The 16,651-nt window shown below is 37.6% G+C and overlaps 1 protein-coding gene across 1 annotated transcript; it reads left to right on the forward strand.

Annotated features, from left to right (window-relative positions):
- The first annotated feature begins 6,614 nt into the window (after nt 1-6,614).
- Nucleotides 6,615-16,092, forward strand: LOC117158192 (uncharacterized). The gene is made up of 6 exons (XM_076624462.1): nt 6,615-7,157; nt 7,525-10,392; nt 10,725-12,594; nt 14,147-14,260; nt 15,119-15,309; nt 15,917-16,092. Exons 1-6 carry the CDS (start codon nt 6,615-6,617, stop codon nt 16,049-16,051), a joined length of 5,721 nt encoding a protein of 1,906 aa, XP_076480577.1. The 3' UTR covers nt 16,052-16,092.
- Nucleotides 16,093-16,651: the final 559 nt, after the last annotated feature.

A 16,651-nucleotide genomic window follows, 5' to 3' on the forward strand; every position in this document is an offset into this window, starting at 1 on the left:
CTGTGGGGGACACATTGGCGAGATATTTATGAGAACAGTCATTTTTGTAATTTTTTATCATCCGGTGTTCTATGGGTCTGCCATACTCTTCTTGGTCTACGTTTTTCTGCTATTTTTTTTAATATGTAATGGGGATATTCATATTTGCTGATAGATGTCATTGTCGGTGTGGAGAGGCCGATAGCGTTTATTATGCTCGTATTTAAGTATTCCGTGGCTGCTTCGATTTCTTCCTTAGTTTTTAGTGAAGTCAAGGCTGAAGTTGAGTGAGTAAAGACTTCACTAAAGAGCTGCCAGTTGGTGTGTTTGTTGTGAATGGAGTCATTAGGTGTATTCTCGATTATTGTTCAACTAACTGTTGCTATCACGGGGGAATGATCAGAGGAGAGATCAGCCGAGGAGTTGATTTGGACGTGTCTTGATGAGATATTTTTAGTTACGAAGAAGTCGAGAAGGTCGGATATTTTGTTGGTGTCAGTGGCCCAGTATGTGGGTTCGTATGTGGTGAGGTAGTTGAGGTTGTTGTTTATTATGCTGTTTAAGAGGTTTTTGCCTCTTGCTCTAACCAGTCTGCTGCCCCATTGGGTGTGTTTGGCGTTATAGTCTCCTCCAGCTATGAATCTATTGCCCAGGGTGTCCAGGAAGTTATCAAAGTCTTCTTTGGCGATGGAGTGTCTGGGAGGACAGTATACCGTTGAAGTGGTGATTGTACCATGACAGTCTTCTATTGCTACGTTTGTTGCTTGGAGGTAGTCTTTCTGGAATGATGGAAGTTCGTAGTGCTTAATACTTGTTTTGATTATTATTCCGGTGCCACCGTGGGCCTTTCCGCTGGGGTGTTGGGTATGGTAGAATTTGTAACCATTTATTTTCAGGTAGTTCTTGTCGGTGAAGTGGGTTTCCGATACGAGCATTACGTCGATTTGCTGGTGTTTTAGGAAGAGTTCTAGTTCAAGTTTGCGTTGCGCTAGACCGTTGGCGTTCCAAAGAGCTATGCGCCTTGGTTTTATTTTGCGTCGGGGCGTATTAATTTATCCATGATGAGTGTTAGTAGCGATAGCAAATTATTTATTTGCTCTGATTGTTTCTCTATTAGCTTTTCAAGCCTAGAGAAGTTGTCTGTGTTAGGTGGGTTGGGGACACTATTTTGGGGAAGATTCCTTTGGCTATTCGGGTTATTTTGGATGCCTTGTACTGCTTGGGCATAGAAGGTTGAGGTGGTAATGAATTTGGTAGGACTGGGTGTTTGGTTGGCTGAGGGGATTGGGGTAGTCGTGAATTTCGGCGGGCTGGGTGTTTGGTTGGTTACCTCTTTTGCTCTGAGTTTAGGGTACCTGTTTGTGTATAGAGTTTTATAGGCTGAGCAGCCTTTGTAGTTGGCAGGATGGTCACGTTGACAGTGGATGCATTTCGCTGGGGTTTCCGGTGATTTGGCGCACTGGGCAGTGGAGTGAGTGCCTGCACATTTAACGCAGCGGAAAATATGGTTGCAGTATTTCTGCGTATGACCGTACCTTTGGCACCTTTTGCATTGCACTACTTCTTTTTTCACAAGCGGTGGTTCGAATTTTACTATCGCGTTCATTAGGCGACTGATATTGTAGATTTCCTTATTGTTCGGCTTTTGTTTTATGTCTATGAAAAATAAGGATAACGGGTCTTTCGAGACTCTATGCCTTATATTACTTACGTTGATGACTTCGTGGCCGAGTTTTGAGAGTTCGTATTTGAGTTCGTCTATGTCTGCTAAGTGGTGGATGTTTCGTAGGACCATCCGGAAAGGCCTTTCCTGTTTGAGTTGGTAGGTGTGGAAGTTGGCGTTCAGGGTCCTAAGTATCTTGGTGAGTTTTCTGTAAGCTTCTGGGTTCCTCGGCAGTATTTTTACTGTATTGTTATTTATCTTTAAGTTGTAGTCCTCCTTGGAGATATCTCTCTCTAAGGACTTGATCATTGTCTGTATGTCGATGACGTCATCCACAAATATTGGTGGGGGAGGGGGGATTCTCTGTGCTTGTGGGTTTGTCGGCGGGTCTGCTATTTCCATGGCGTCGTTAGTGGATTGCAATACGGCGAACCTGTTGTGGGTGTTTATTTCTATCGTTGATTGTTCGTTCCGGGTGTCGTTCATGTCTGGTTTTGGTGTTTATATTTTCCGTTTCTTTGTAATGTTAGCGTCGTTGGTGCGGAGAGTTCTGCTACACTTCTGCCACGGAGGAGGTAGCGCGGAGTAGTTGCGAGTCTGCTCCGGAGAGCCTGGTCTCGATTGCTGGGCCATCATCGAGCTAGTTAATTCAAAATGAATAACTAGTCGTGAGGCTATAAGACTAGTATTCGGATTGGGGTTAGGTGCGTGGAATTTTCTTCTCCCTAAAGGGTAGGAAACACTTGGCTGTGTTCACTTTCGACGGTTGGGTGACACGTGTTGTTTTCGGAGTACACTGGGCACTAGAGACACGTCTGCACGCTTCGGCACTCCACAGCGAACTGTTCGAAGGACCTTAACTATGAAAATTCCAAGACCCCTGGTGGGTACTTAAGACTATTGAGGGTACGCGCCAAGGATGTGCAGTCATCTGGGTGCCACCCTGTCCGCGGTGTGTGGCCTGATGTGAATTGACGTTACACGCTCGTCGATACATTGTATATGATCCGGCGGGCAGATAAGACGATCTGCCTGCGACACTGTAGGACCGCGAGCGACGGTTAGAAAATACAGCCTGTGGTAAGCCTCGTGGCGTAACAGTAATCATAAAAAGTGGAACAAGATACCATTATAGTAAAATCATATTTTTAATTTCTTACAGTAATTTATAATAAAACAGTACAGAGAAGTTATTATGCACTTTTCTTTATTCTTAATTACTTAGTTACAGAAGTATACCGAATTATTTATTTGAAAACGTACATATTTCTTTTATTTTATTTGAAGAATTTCAAAATTTATAGGAGCGCGACTTTCCGTGTATGAATCTTGTAATTTTAAAGTAAGTAACTTTATAATATAGAAATAAGGTATTTTTGACAGAATTTCAGAAAAAATATTCAGTCTTTGGACAGTTAATTTGCATATATAGAGCAAAGAAAAGTAGCAGCCAGCTAATATTGTACGGAAAGATATTTTTTTTTTTTGCCATTTCGATGATGTTAATCTATGATCTGGAAATTATAGCAAACAATGGAAAAGTTATCCTAAATTTTATAGAGAATGGTGCGCTCTGGATATTTATGGAAACACGTTAAATAATACATATATGTATTATGTATGAAAATGGCATCTACCTAAGTGTCGTGTCGTCAAAATATAAACGAATTTATTACGTGGCCCAATAAAACAGACCAGTCTGACGTTAAATCAGATTATCGATCTTTATCGATGACCGCTATCGTGTGGCAGCAAAAGTGTGACTGCCGCGTCAAAATACATCATGTCAACCTCATGTATCTAGGCTAAATGTATTGTTTGACCTGGTGCTCGAGGCTAGTTTCGCGCTTAGATGCGTCGAACTGTCTGTAATTGGTTTACGATCATAATTCACTTATATCGGTGATTCGGCGACACCGGCGCGGTGACAGGGAGGAAAGAACACACAGCAGGAAAATAGTTATGTTTGGATAACCTCTAAAATAATGGTTGGCGGAAAAACCGATTTAGAAGGTTAGAGAACGAAGTAAGAACGCCGATCGTAGATGTTCTACAAATAGGAATAGAAAATATTAGGATACAATCATTCTGTTGTTTGGTCGACATTATTATTGTATAAAGCTTCTTTACTATTAAGTCTGAATTTCTAAAACCAGTTCGCTCGGCCTCTAAGCTTTAAGGTCGTTTCCTTCTTACAGCTACGAATCGATGTTAAAATTCTTGTCTTATGCTGAGAGGCAAGCGGTTTCTAATTACAGAAAATTTTGAAAGATTATTCGAATAATGGAGGTTTGTCGGTGCGGATGCGAGGCATCGTCGCAAGAATCGATCGATCCACCGCACGAGCCGTGCTGTTGCTGTAGTTACGATCCATTCAGCGACAAAGAAGCAGAAATCTACGATCTCTCGTTTGCCTTGAAGAAGCTCACTGTAATGAAGTGTCAGATGAAAAAGTGGCGAATGGAAAGACTTCAACTCGAGAGCGAAAATAGGTCTTTGAAACAAGTCCTCCAATCATTCGGTATCGATGTATGATATTTCGTAGATTATCCCCTTCTCTTCTTTTTTTCTCCTTTCTGAATCTCTCCTTCTTGTTCTCTCTCTCTCTCTCTTTCTGTCTGTCTCTCTCTCTCTCTTTCTCTCTCTGATTCGTTTAGTAGTTAGCTTGTGCGAAATTGATTAATCGGAATTCTGTACGGATACCCTTGTGATTGCGTTTCTCCTCTCTTACGAGTTAGTTGTTTGATTCAAGTCGAAAGGAGTAACGTTCCACGCAATTAGTACTATAAAGAGCGAAACGGCAGAAATTACATACATACTGATCGTCTCGTTTAATAGTTTGCGAACAAGTGTCTTTTGTCACGTTCTGTTTAGTTGCCGACGAGAAGGTAGCGTTAACTGACATTTAATACAACTGGCAATAAGTTCCCCTTTCGGCTAACCTGCTATGTGCGCGAATACTGTCACGGAAGAGGATTAAAGTTGTTCGAAAGTAAATTAACAATATGTAATGATTTATACAAATCTTACTCGATTTCGATATTGACAATTGACAAAATGATAACCAACTCTTCAAATGATAATTATTTGGTTGACGAACGGTAATATTATTATTCGATAGAAGAACGGTAATTATTGTTACTGACTTCTCTGAGTCGCTGTATTTATCTATATCTGTCGGAGATGAAAAAACGTCGGGGTCTTTTTGAAAATGTTTGGGAAGATCCCCAAACTTTGTTCAAACTGCCGACTTTGTTTACAATTTAAATTGTCTTAATATCGTTATAAAAACATAGTTAGGTAAATATAAAAACATAGATAAGTTTTCGCAAGATATAGCTTTTAGCGGCTTTAACTGCCTTTCACTTCAAATACTGTAAACACGGTTTCAAATAAACGTTTAAAATTACCTTGATTTGAAAGAAATGTTCAATTTTATTTTCTCACGGGACGTGACACTTTAACTGAGCATTAGGTTATTTTATGAACGCAAACTGTTAAAAAAATTCTGCTTCGGGGATTCTCTTAAAAAACATGTACTTCAAATATTTTCATTTTAAAAGTTTAATCGATTATAATGGACTGCGCATTTTTATACATTTACGCGAAATTTAAAGATGGAAAAATACAGAAAATGCATATAAATATCGAAGTATTGGTTATATCTAGGTATCTACTTTTTAACAGGTAAACAATTTGTATTCAATCTCCAGTTTTTTAGTTGTGTTTATAAAAATGTAAATTTTCATAAAAATTCGCAGTCTAGTTATCTTATTTTAGGTATTCGATATGCTGTTAGTTTTTTCACAAAACTTGATGGATTTCTCACCTACTGCTATAAAACTTACACTTTTGGATTGGACAGATTGTTTCTGTTTTTAACTATGTTTTAGTTGTATTAAATATACCAATAAATTTTAATTATTAAATAACATCAAAGTCAACAAACTCGTAGATATATTTTATTTCTGTAATCTTCATTTTCTCATTAGCACCTTTCCTGTACTATTCCCATAATACATCAAACTTTCGCTACATTATTCATTTTAGGACGTAGTACTATATGTATTCAGCCGTTTTACTAGTAAATTCCGTAATAGTAATACAAACCGAAGACTGTTTCGGAATGTAAACTGGAGCTTCCTAGCATCAGGGACTTTTTTCAAAATTTAGAGCGCTTTCTTTGAACAGTATCGTACATATTCACTGTTGCGAATGTTTCTAAAGATCAGATGTTTTCGTGTAGGTGTAAATGCGGATGAGATGTTGAAGCCCGATCCGCTGCTAGTGCACTTCCGAGAAGAAATCGAAAGGCTGCAAAATGCAAACACGGTGCTGCAAGATAAAGCGAGGGATCTTGAGGAAACTCTTGCCGAGCGAGATTGCTGTGACGATCCTGACGCCACGATCCACTTTCTCAGAGAGAAGATAAGATATCTTAGAGAGGGTTTCGCGCTTGAAAAGAAAGAGTACTGCTCACTACTTTCTCCGCTTCGTAGATCTCGTTTAATCGTTTCCGCTTCCCAACAATGAATCATTGGTAGCAGAAATATATATGTCATTGTTCATATGTATCTGAACGTTTGGTCGATTAACTGTGCTCAAATAAATCTACGACTGCAGAAACATACATAGCGTTTCTTCCAAATTTACATTCACCTGAGGAAATCACACCAACATTCTGGTTATATACTAATGTTACGATAATGAAATTTCATATTTTTATTGTAGACGTTAATGTTCGACACATGTAATTTATAGTAAATTTTAACTAAACTAAGTCTGAAACCTTACATTCCTGATAAGACAAGAGTTGCTTATTTCCTCTTACGCCTTTTAAATTTGTATTTTATCCATCAAAATGTTTTGTATTTCCAAACCTGATTAATGTTATCACTTCAATGTATATCTTCTACCAAAACTATCCATGAAACATACTTCTTTGAAAATTTTTTATGACCTCAATTGCAAGATGTCAAAGAAATGTTCTTGCTCTGACAGATTGCGAGACATGATATCGGATTTGAGGTTGAAGCTGGCGCAGACCGAAGAGGACATCAGCTGCCCCGCGATATATCGTTTAAGGGCAAAACTGCGTGATCTTATGAAAGGTGAAGCGGCTGAACAACAGATTTCCAAAGTTGTGGAGAAATCGATTGAAACCTTGGTGGATCTTTCCAAGAACTGCGATGATCTGCGTTTGGAAAACGAACGTCTTCTTGCACAAGTGACAGATTTGCGCAGTGCATTGGTTGATCTCGAAGGAAAGAAAACGCCAGAAACGATATTGCAAACGGCCGAAACAACCACAGTGCCGGAGTATATTGACATTTCAGATTTATTGCATAAGCTGAACAACTGCGAGGATATCGTGGCTGATCTAAGAAAGCAGTTAGAAGAAAGGGACGAGCAAATCGATGCACTGAACAAAGAACTGGAATCGATGAGCAGTCAAAAAGGTTTAGAGGAACAGATAGAAGCCATGAAAGAGGAACTTAGGAGGAAAGATGACAAGGTATTACATCTCGATAGTTCTAAACTTAAAGTTAACATCAGCTGGCTATTCCAAATAAGTTTGTAAAATTTATTATATAGCAGTAAAAGTTTGTTAATATTGTAAAACGATAATACCATCTCGAGTATCTAATTACCACGGTTACTTGTCAAATTCTGTAATAATCATATTGGTACTAGTAAATGTCTTCTCTATTGCATAATAACAATGTCTAATCCAAATGAAGATTCGTTACACGCCCCTAATCATAATGGGAACCCGACATATATATAAATAAAATATTTTTTAATGAAATTCGAAAATATGATATTAACCGAAACCATGATACCAATTAAAAACAATTAAAAAACTGTAGCTCCTTTTTTAGATCGCAGGACTGCTGAACAACCTAAGACAATCAGAAATAGACTTATTGGGGTTATCTTCTCTGAAATCCGAAGTGGAGAACCTGAAATCAGAGTTACATGATCTCAAATCAGAGAAAACTGAATTACTGAACGAACTAAACAAACTGCGAGAAGCACTGAAGGATAGAGACGATCAGATAATAGATTTACTAGAGCAGAGGAACAACTTGGAGAAGGAGTGCAAGAATAAGACGGCAGAATTACAGTCAAAACTCGATGAGGCAAATGACGAGATCGATGATTTGAAAGCTGAGATAACCAAACTGAAGAATGAGTTGGAAGAGTGCAAGACGCTAAACGCGAAGCTGGAACAGTGCTGTCTGGACAAAAACGCACTTTCGGAGAAGCTACACGGCTTCGAAGAGGACCTTGCAGCCGCGAAAGCGATAATAGCGAATCTCGAAAGTGAGGTGAACACTTTAAGGCGAGACAAGGAAAATTTGTCGAACGAACTGGACGAGGCAAGGAAACAGATGGAGGCGTTCATTGGACAACTGGAGGATGAAAGGGGCGCCAGGACCGCATTGGAGAAGGAACTGGAGAGAGACCGAGATGAGATTGAATTGTTACAGAGGGAGATTTTCGATCTGAAAGATCAGATCGATGCCGAAAGGAAGGAGAACGACGAGCTTCGCGAAACGTTAGAAGCATCGGTCGGCGAGAGGGAAAAGTTGAGGGCTCGGTTAGAGCAGTTGGAGAGTGAGAACGATGATCTGATGAAAAGGATGAAGGAGCTAGACAATTTGAATTACCAGCTAAGGAACGACTACGATAGCATGAAGCAGGCTTTGGACAATTTGCAAGCAGAGATCAACAAACTGGAGGATGAATTGGCCAAGGCGAAGCAAGAACGCGATGCATTGTTGAACGAGAATAATGGTATCAAAAAGCAGCTGGAACAAGCGATGGCGGAGAACGAGAGTCTGATAGCCAAATTGGACGAAACTGGTAAAGAACTTAATAAACTGAAACTACAGAAGGATGAGCTACAGAAGAGCCTCGATGGGATCAATCTTGAGAACGATTCACTGAAACGAGATATGAAAGCGTTAAGGGATGACCTTGAGGATTCCAGAAGGCAAGCGGAGGAACTAAAAGCCGCTGGTGACGCGTTAAAAGCGACAGATAAGGATAAGGTACTTGAACTTGCAAAGCTGCAAGAACAAGTAGAGAACTGCAAGTTCGAAAAGAATCGCTTAACGAAGGAAAATGATGATTTGAAATCTAAAATAATAGAATTACAAGGAAAGCTGGAGGAGATGGATAAGTTAAAGGGAAGAAATACAGATTTACTGGCTGAAGTAGATCTTCTGACAAAAGAATTAGAAAAAGCGTTGGAGGACATTGATCAATTGAAATCCGAAATAGGTTCCTTGAAGGATGGACTCGATAGTTGTGTGGGCGAGATGCAAAAGCTGAGAATCGAAAATGGCGACCTCAAAAAACAGAACGAAACCTTGAAGTCTGAGATGCAAGCAATTACCGATCACTTAATGAAAGACAATGACGATTTAAAAGCAGAAATCTCAGAATTGGAAGAAAAGTTAAGTGAATTGGATAAAACGAAACTAGAAAATGTTGATTTGCTTGATGAAGTAGATCGTTTGAAACAGGAATTGGCAAAAGCCTGGGAAGAAGTTGATCGATTGAAATCCGAAGTAACATCTCTGAAAAACGCACTCGATAAGTGCGTGGACGAGATGGAAAAGCTGAGAACTGAGAGCGACCAGCTTAAATTGGAGAATCAAGCATTCAAGTCTGATATTCACGGACTTGATGATCGCTTAACGAAAGAAATCGCCAATCTGAAAGCAAAAAACGCGGAATTGGAAGAAAAATTAGTGGCATTCGATAAATTGAAGTCGGAAAATGAGGATTTACTTGGTGAAGTTGATCGTTTGAGACATGAATTGGAAAAAACCTTAGAGGATATGGATCAATTGAAATCTGAGATAGGTTCTTTGAAAAACGGACTGGATAAATGTGTTGGCGAGATGGATCAGCTGAGAACTGAAAACAGTGGTTTGAAGTCTGAAATTCAGGGAATGAGGGGCGAAGGGGACAGTTTGTCGGCGGAGTTAAATAATCTGAAGAATGAGAATTCTCTTTTGAAAGGCGAAAGAGATCGATTGAGCAAGCAATTGAGCGACTGTAAGATGGAAAACGAAAAATTCAGAGTGGAGAAGGATCATCTGGAAGCTGAAAATGAGAAGCTGAAAGGAGAGATAAACTCGTGCAAGGAAGAGAATGACAAATTAAAAGACGAACTTGGAAAATCACGGGAACAATTGCAATCATCGAACGACGAATTGAATAAATTAAAGGCTAATCTCGACAGAGCTGAGGAGAAAATTCGGTCTCTGGAGCCGCTGATCTCCCGTTTGCATAGTGAAAATGATAAATTGCGGGACGATTTGACGAGTTTGGAGAACGAGGCCAACGATTTCAAAGCAAAATTGGCTAGAGAAACGGCTGACAATGAAAAGATACAGAACGATCTGAAGATACTGGAGGATCAGGTGCACGATCTAAGTAAGAACCTGGCCAATGCTAGGACAGAAAATGACACTTTGAAACAGGAAAATCAAGGTCTAAAAGCCAAGTTATTGGATATGGATCATGATCTATCGAATTTGAACTCGGAATGTGCGGATCTGAAACGAGAGATTGCTGATCTGAAGAAATTAATCGATGAATTGAAAGAAAAAATTGCTAAACTGGAAGCAAACATAGATCATTGGAAAATGGAGAACTGCAAACTTCAGTTGGACATTGATAAATCGAAAGCTGATCTTGAGAAAGCCTTGAAAGATTTGCTCGAATGCCAGGTAAATTGTGTTGATTTATAAGTATTAACGTAAAAATGCGTATTTATCTTGGTATATATTTTTATTATAATGTATTATTAAATTTTGGTACTAAGTATTATGTTATACATACGTATATGCATAACATACATAAATTTATTAAGTATTTTAGGTATTTTAGCAATAATTTTAATGTTTTAGCGTAATTTTTCATTAAAAATATTTGTATCTTTCATACGAGAAATGTCTTTATTTATTAATTATAAATTAATTGAAAAGAAGTGAAACATCCATTAATCTACAACACTTGTATCATTTTCAATGTTCCTAAATTTGATTTTAATATCTACTAGGCTTCGAAGAAAGCACTAGAAGCAGAGATGTACCGTTTCAAGATTGAGAAAGGCGAGCTTGACAAGAAGCTTGTCGATTTAACTTCTCAACTCGAGCAACAGGAAAAAGCATTCGAAGCAGAAAAATCGGCCAGAAATAAGGGTGATTCAGAAATTGCGGCCTTGAAGGAGGAACTGGATGCCTTGAAAAAGGAACTAGGTAAATTGAGAGCTGACAACAACAGATACAGAAACGAAATAGACGACCTAGGAAGACAGCTTGCGGTAACAAAAAATGAACTGGAGAAGTGCAAAGAAGAGGTTTCTATATTAAGAGATGCCAATAACGCACTAAAGTCTCAATTGGATCTCTTGAAAAGTTTAAAGGACGAATATAATAAGTTGATGGCTGATTTAGATTCTCTTAAAGAGGAGAATGTAAACCTTCTGCAAGATAGGAAAAATTTCGAAGACGAGTATACTAGGCTGAAAGGAGAAGGCGATGGACAGAAAGCAGAGATCGATAGATTGAAATCAATCTTGAATGCAGAGGAGGCAGCTGCGGAAAAATTGAGGGCAGATCTGCAAATTTGCCAAACTGAGAACGATAGGTTGCAAAAACAATTAAACGAAGTGAAAAATGAGTTGGATGAACTGACAAAGGGAAACAATCGTATAAAGAACGAGATCGATAAGCTGAAGAAGGCGCTCGCGGACGCGGAAGCAAAGATAAAGTTGCTGGAAAGTGAACTATCCGATTTGCTAGCCGAGAAAAAAGAACTGGTCAACGAACTCTATCGTTTTCGCGAACAGCTAAACAATCGTACAAACGAGCTAGAAGAGCAGATGGCCGCAAAAGATGCGGCCAAGAAGGAATTGGCCGACATGAAGGATGAGCTGACCGCTCTAAAAGCGGCGTTGGATAAGGTTCGCAGCGAAAACGATAAGCTGAGAAACGAGAACGAAAAGCTGAATGTGGAATTAACCAAGTTGAACGGGCAATTAGAAACTCTGAAGGACGATAATACGAAGCTGGGAAACGAAAACGCGAATCTGAAGAACGAAAACGCGAATCTAAAGAATGACAATGCAAAGTTGGCGACGGAGTTAACTGGAACGAAAAACAAATTGGCAGAAGCGGAGAAACAGCTAAACGATCTAGAGAAAGAAAACGACGACTTGAATAACAAAATAGCCGATCTCGAGAACACAGTGAACGAGCTCGAGCCTTTGAAGAAACAATTAGAAGATGCTAAAAAAGAACTGGATAGGCTGAGGCCAGAGCTAGATAGATTGAAATCAGAGAATGCAGAACTGCAAAACAATTTAAATAACGCCATAGAGGAATCGAATAGGTTAAGAAATGATTTGGACAAATTAAAAAGCGATTACGACAAATTGAAGTCTGAATTAGCTGACCTGAAGAAGGAGAGAGATAGTCAGAAAGAACGGAACGCAGAATTGGAGAAAGAATTAGCCAAAATAAAGAAGGAGAATGCGAATCTCAAGGGTGAGTTAGCCGATTGTCAAACAGAGAACGAAAGATTGCGTAATGGATTGACAGATTTGAAGTCGCAAAATGCAAAACTGCAGGACGATTTAAACACGGCGAAGAACGAAGTGAATAAATTAAAAGCCGATTTGGATAAATTGAAAAGCGATTATGGTGAATTGCGGTCGGAATTAGGTAAACTAAGGGATGAGAAAAATAGGCACAGAGAACGCGATACTGCGCTAGCCATGGATCTGGATAAATTGAAGAAAGAGAATGACGAGTTAAAAGATGGAAATGAGAAACTGAAAAGCCAGTTATTCGATTGCCAAGAGGAGAGGGAAAGGCTACGCAAGGAATTGGGAAAGCTGAAAAGAGAAAATGCAAAATTGAAAGAAGGTATGATAATTATCCTTTCAATTTGTTTGGAATCCAAATTAGAAGAGCAAGTAGTTGATCTTTTGTTCAAGTCACTTTGCAAATTTTAGCAGAGTGGTTAATGAACGGCATTTAATATTATTATTTACCTCAGACAGTATCAGGTATAATTTTACAGCGACAATCTTCTCCTCTTATTTCGACTTTAAAGTGCTTGTGCTCTGATATTTTTAGACTGTAAGAATATATCGCTCACACCGGTTCCCGGGCCCGGGCCGAGACGGTCATCGTGGAGGTTTTGGTTGGTTGGAGTCCGGCACTACCACGCCGCTTTTCCCCAGAAGCGGCCTGGTGTCCGTGCGGATTTCCTCCACGTTAATAAAAAAAAAGAAAGCCCACCTAGCATTTGCATTTGATGTTATTTTTGGTTTTTTGCTGGGAGTTACAAATTCTCTCGTGAGGACGTATTAGCGAGTTACTTAGCGTCTGTACGCTCGGTGGATGTTACGACCGATCGCGGAGAGACGCGGTCGCGAGGAAAACGCGTCAGCGAGAGGCGTAAATTCTCGCTACGATTCGGTGAATCGACGCCGCGAAGCAGTCGTTCCCCTGTTTCGATTAAGATAACAGAGGTGGTTGAATGAATTTGACACAGTAGTAAGTTATATTTCACCGTTTATTCCACAACTTATAACGAGGATAGTTACACTGGTGCGTATGTACGAGATGAGTGAGTGACTGATCTACGGGTGTGTGTACCCGGTTAAAGGATGTTGACCGTTCGAAGGATGTAAAATCAGTACTGTCCTGGGAGACGATGCTGTGTCGGAGGAAAGCTAAGGATGGGTGTGTCTAGCGCACGGGACCATCGGATTTGTTGGTGCCGATGTTATTTAGGAGAGTGAGGGAATAGGCTTCGTTTTTAATTGGTTAAACGAAGGGTCTTAACCGCCCTCGAGAGAAAGTGGTTAGTGGGAGGAAAGTTGCAGCGTGCGTGAGAAAAACCAACTTTCCCTTGTCCAGCCGTGGTAGACAATAGTCTTTAGAAATTCCTCGGAATCAGATGTTTGTTTTGTTTAAAGGACCTTTTCTAGGAAATCTATGAGATTTATGGAAGGTACTTGAAACTATGGAGGATACGCTGCGAGTATCCGACGACATCTGGTTGCCATATTGCCCGCGGTGTGTGGCCTGGGCTAGGTAGAGTGTTACGCGACGTAACAGTGGATATTCCACGTTTTAACAAAGAGTTAGTTTAGTTATACTTCCATCGTAGCCAAGAAAGTCGAGTACGATTTGGGCTTTGGAGGAAGGCGCATCCTGTTATCCCGTTGACAGCGGATTCGTTATTGAACCTAGGATCATTGTCATTAGTTTCTCGAGTATCTAACTACCACGGTTATTTGTCCGGTTCTATGATAATCGTATTTGCACTAGTCAATGTCTTCTCTCTTGCATAACGACAACGTGTAATCCAAACGAAGATTCGTTTCACGCCCCTAACCCTAATTCTAATGTAAACCCGACATATATATATATATAAAATATTTTTAATGAAATCAATTTTATGCAGTGAAAAAGGTGGAGCCCAAGGAAACGGAGATGGACAAAGATATTTTGGATGACTGCGGTGATTTCATAAAGGGGAATGAATTACTGGGGAAGAAATTCAAAAAACAGAATGAAGGTAAAAATTACATTAACTTTTCTACAAATAAAGAACGCGAAAGTTCCGAAGACTGATTTTTATCGTTTTATTGCTTGTTACAACCGCAAATTCATGATTAAAGCAACTGTTATTAACGAATGTTACTGAATACGACTATTTAGAATTTTTATTTGATGTAATTTCTGATCTTAATCTAAATGAGCTTACAATCTTAAAAACTTTGCCGATTCTACAATTATTTATTAAGATCTCATTGTCAATAGCTCACATAAAAGTGTGACTATATAATTGAAATAAATCGTATTTAAATTAATACTTCTCAATGACGTGTATCGTATATCGAATCGCATTAAATTTATTTAATTTTATTGTAAATATTTATAAATACTCAATGTTTACATATTATTATATATGCTACAAATATTTTTCCTCGTTCATTGAAAAAGATGAAAGTGCATGAATAGTTCAAAGTTCAAGAATTTTCGTTTCCATGCTTGCTTTAAAATGAGAAATAAAAATCTATCGTGGTTACATCTAATGTTTACATTATGATGTATATTACTAAATACGACGCAATATTATGCTAATTAAATTGATAGAGGAGGGAAATAATTATTATAGCTGAAGAAAAAATCATGAAATTTTAAAACGAATAAAAAAAAAGTTTCTTAAATAAAAATATGTTAAATCAAAGAAAGGTATATCGAATTGTTTCCAAATTCAGAGTTTTAGAGTTTCTACAATTTTAACGATTTACATTTGATAGTATTCATAGTCATAACCTATTAGATCTTTAGTTATTAAAGTATATTGTATTCCGAATTTATACCTTAAATTACAAAATGTAAAATATACATTTTGTAACATTTAAAATAGGTGTGCTGCGCATTCGGAATTATATTAGATATTTGGAAGGTAAAGCTACAGAACCGAAAATGGCGGACAGGCCGGAAGAAGAACCAGAAATTGATCCAGTATTAAAGAAAGACATTGCAGATTTGTTGAAAAAATCTCATGATTTATCTAATGATATCTATCAAACGGAACAGGAAATAAAAAATCTTGGAGTATGTATAACATATGCGATAGATAGGTATATTAAACAAGTTTTATATTTTAAATATTTTAAGTCGTATATTTCGAAAGACTAACATATAACATAGTTAACAAGGGAATTGATTTATTGATAACGTATCAAGTGATTGTTTCTGTTTTTTTGAATAATTTCCTACTAAAGCAGTTTTCGAAATTTCTTTCATTTTAAACTATTTTGACAACTGAAAAGGTAAGAACCTAAATTAAAATTATGTTATTATTTTAAAGTTTTTAAGGATAAAAAAACTGTGACTATTGATAAATGATAAACGACTTTACGTTTCTTCTATTATAATTAGGTATAATTAGGTTTATTCGTTTTATTGAAGTAGTCTGCATAATAATATCTATTAAAATAAAAATCAACACATTGTTTTGGTTTTTTTTCGTAATATTTAAAAATGTATAAAAGCATAAATATTTATGGTATATTTAAATATTTAAATAAAATATGATTCTTAATAATAAAGATACTTAATAACAGTATTTATTAACAATTAGATGTAGCTTTACGAAAAAACTCATATTTATATGTATATGTATTAATACGATCATTTATTATTTTAATGTAATGCACAGGCTAAACCTGGCGAGGGCATTTTCGATCCTGACAGCTGGCTGAACGTAAGTCCGAAGACGAGATCCATTAGATATACTAGTAGAATTTACATAGTATTGGAATTTTATTTTTGTATATTTCTAATGGCCGAATGATTCTATGTTAATCGGGACTTGGCACTAGCTACAATTTTTATGCAAAAAAGATTTCCTTGATGAAAGGTGAGAGAAACATATTTATAGATAGATAATTCAAATCTTTGATAAAAAAGCATCCATTTAAAAATGTAAGAATGAAAAAATGTATTGTCATAAGATTTCGCGTGAAATGGTTCTAGATTCGAATCTTCAACAAACTAATAAATTTTAACATAAACGTTAATAATTCATGCGTAATTTCTCATAAGAGAAATTTGAATTCTTTATTTCTCATTTTACCTGCAAATTTATTGGTATTGATTATATCTTTCAAATCATCAGTTATTGAGAATCGATGCTGTAACATTATCAAGAATTTCTATAATGAAAAATAATTTAAAAAGCGCTTTATTCATATATGGAAATGTTTAACATATAGATAGTACAAATATTTTTTGATATATACGAATATTGGTGCGTTATTGAATTATGTAATATCGATATAATATTGTATTACCCCGACGTTGGTTACCGCATGTGAATCACAATGATGTGGATTAGTGATGTTACTTACTAACTGAATAAACCTGATAGATCTAATAAATCATTCCGTACTTC

This window comes from Bombus vancouverensis, chromosome 14 (assembly GCF_051014615.1).
Source record: "Bombus vancouverensis nearcticus chromosome 14, iyBomVanc1_principal, whole genome shotgun sequence".
NCBI lineage: Eukaryota > Metazoa > Arthropoda > Insecta > Hymenoptera > Apidae > Bombus > Bombus vancouverensis.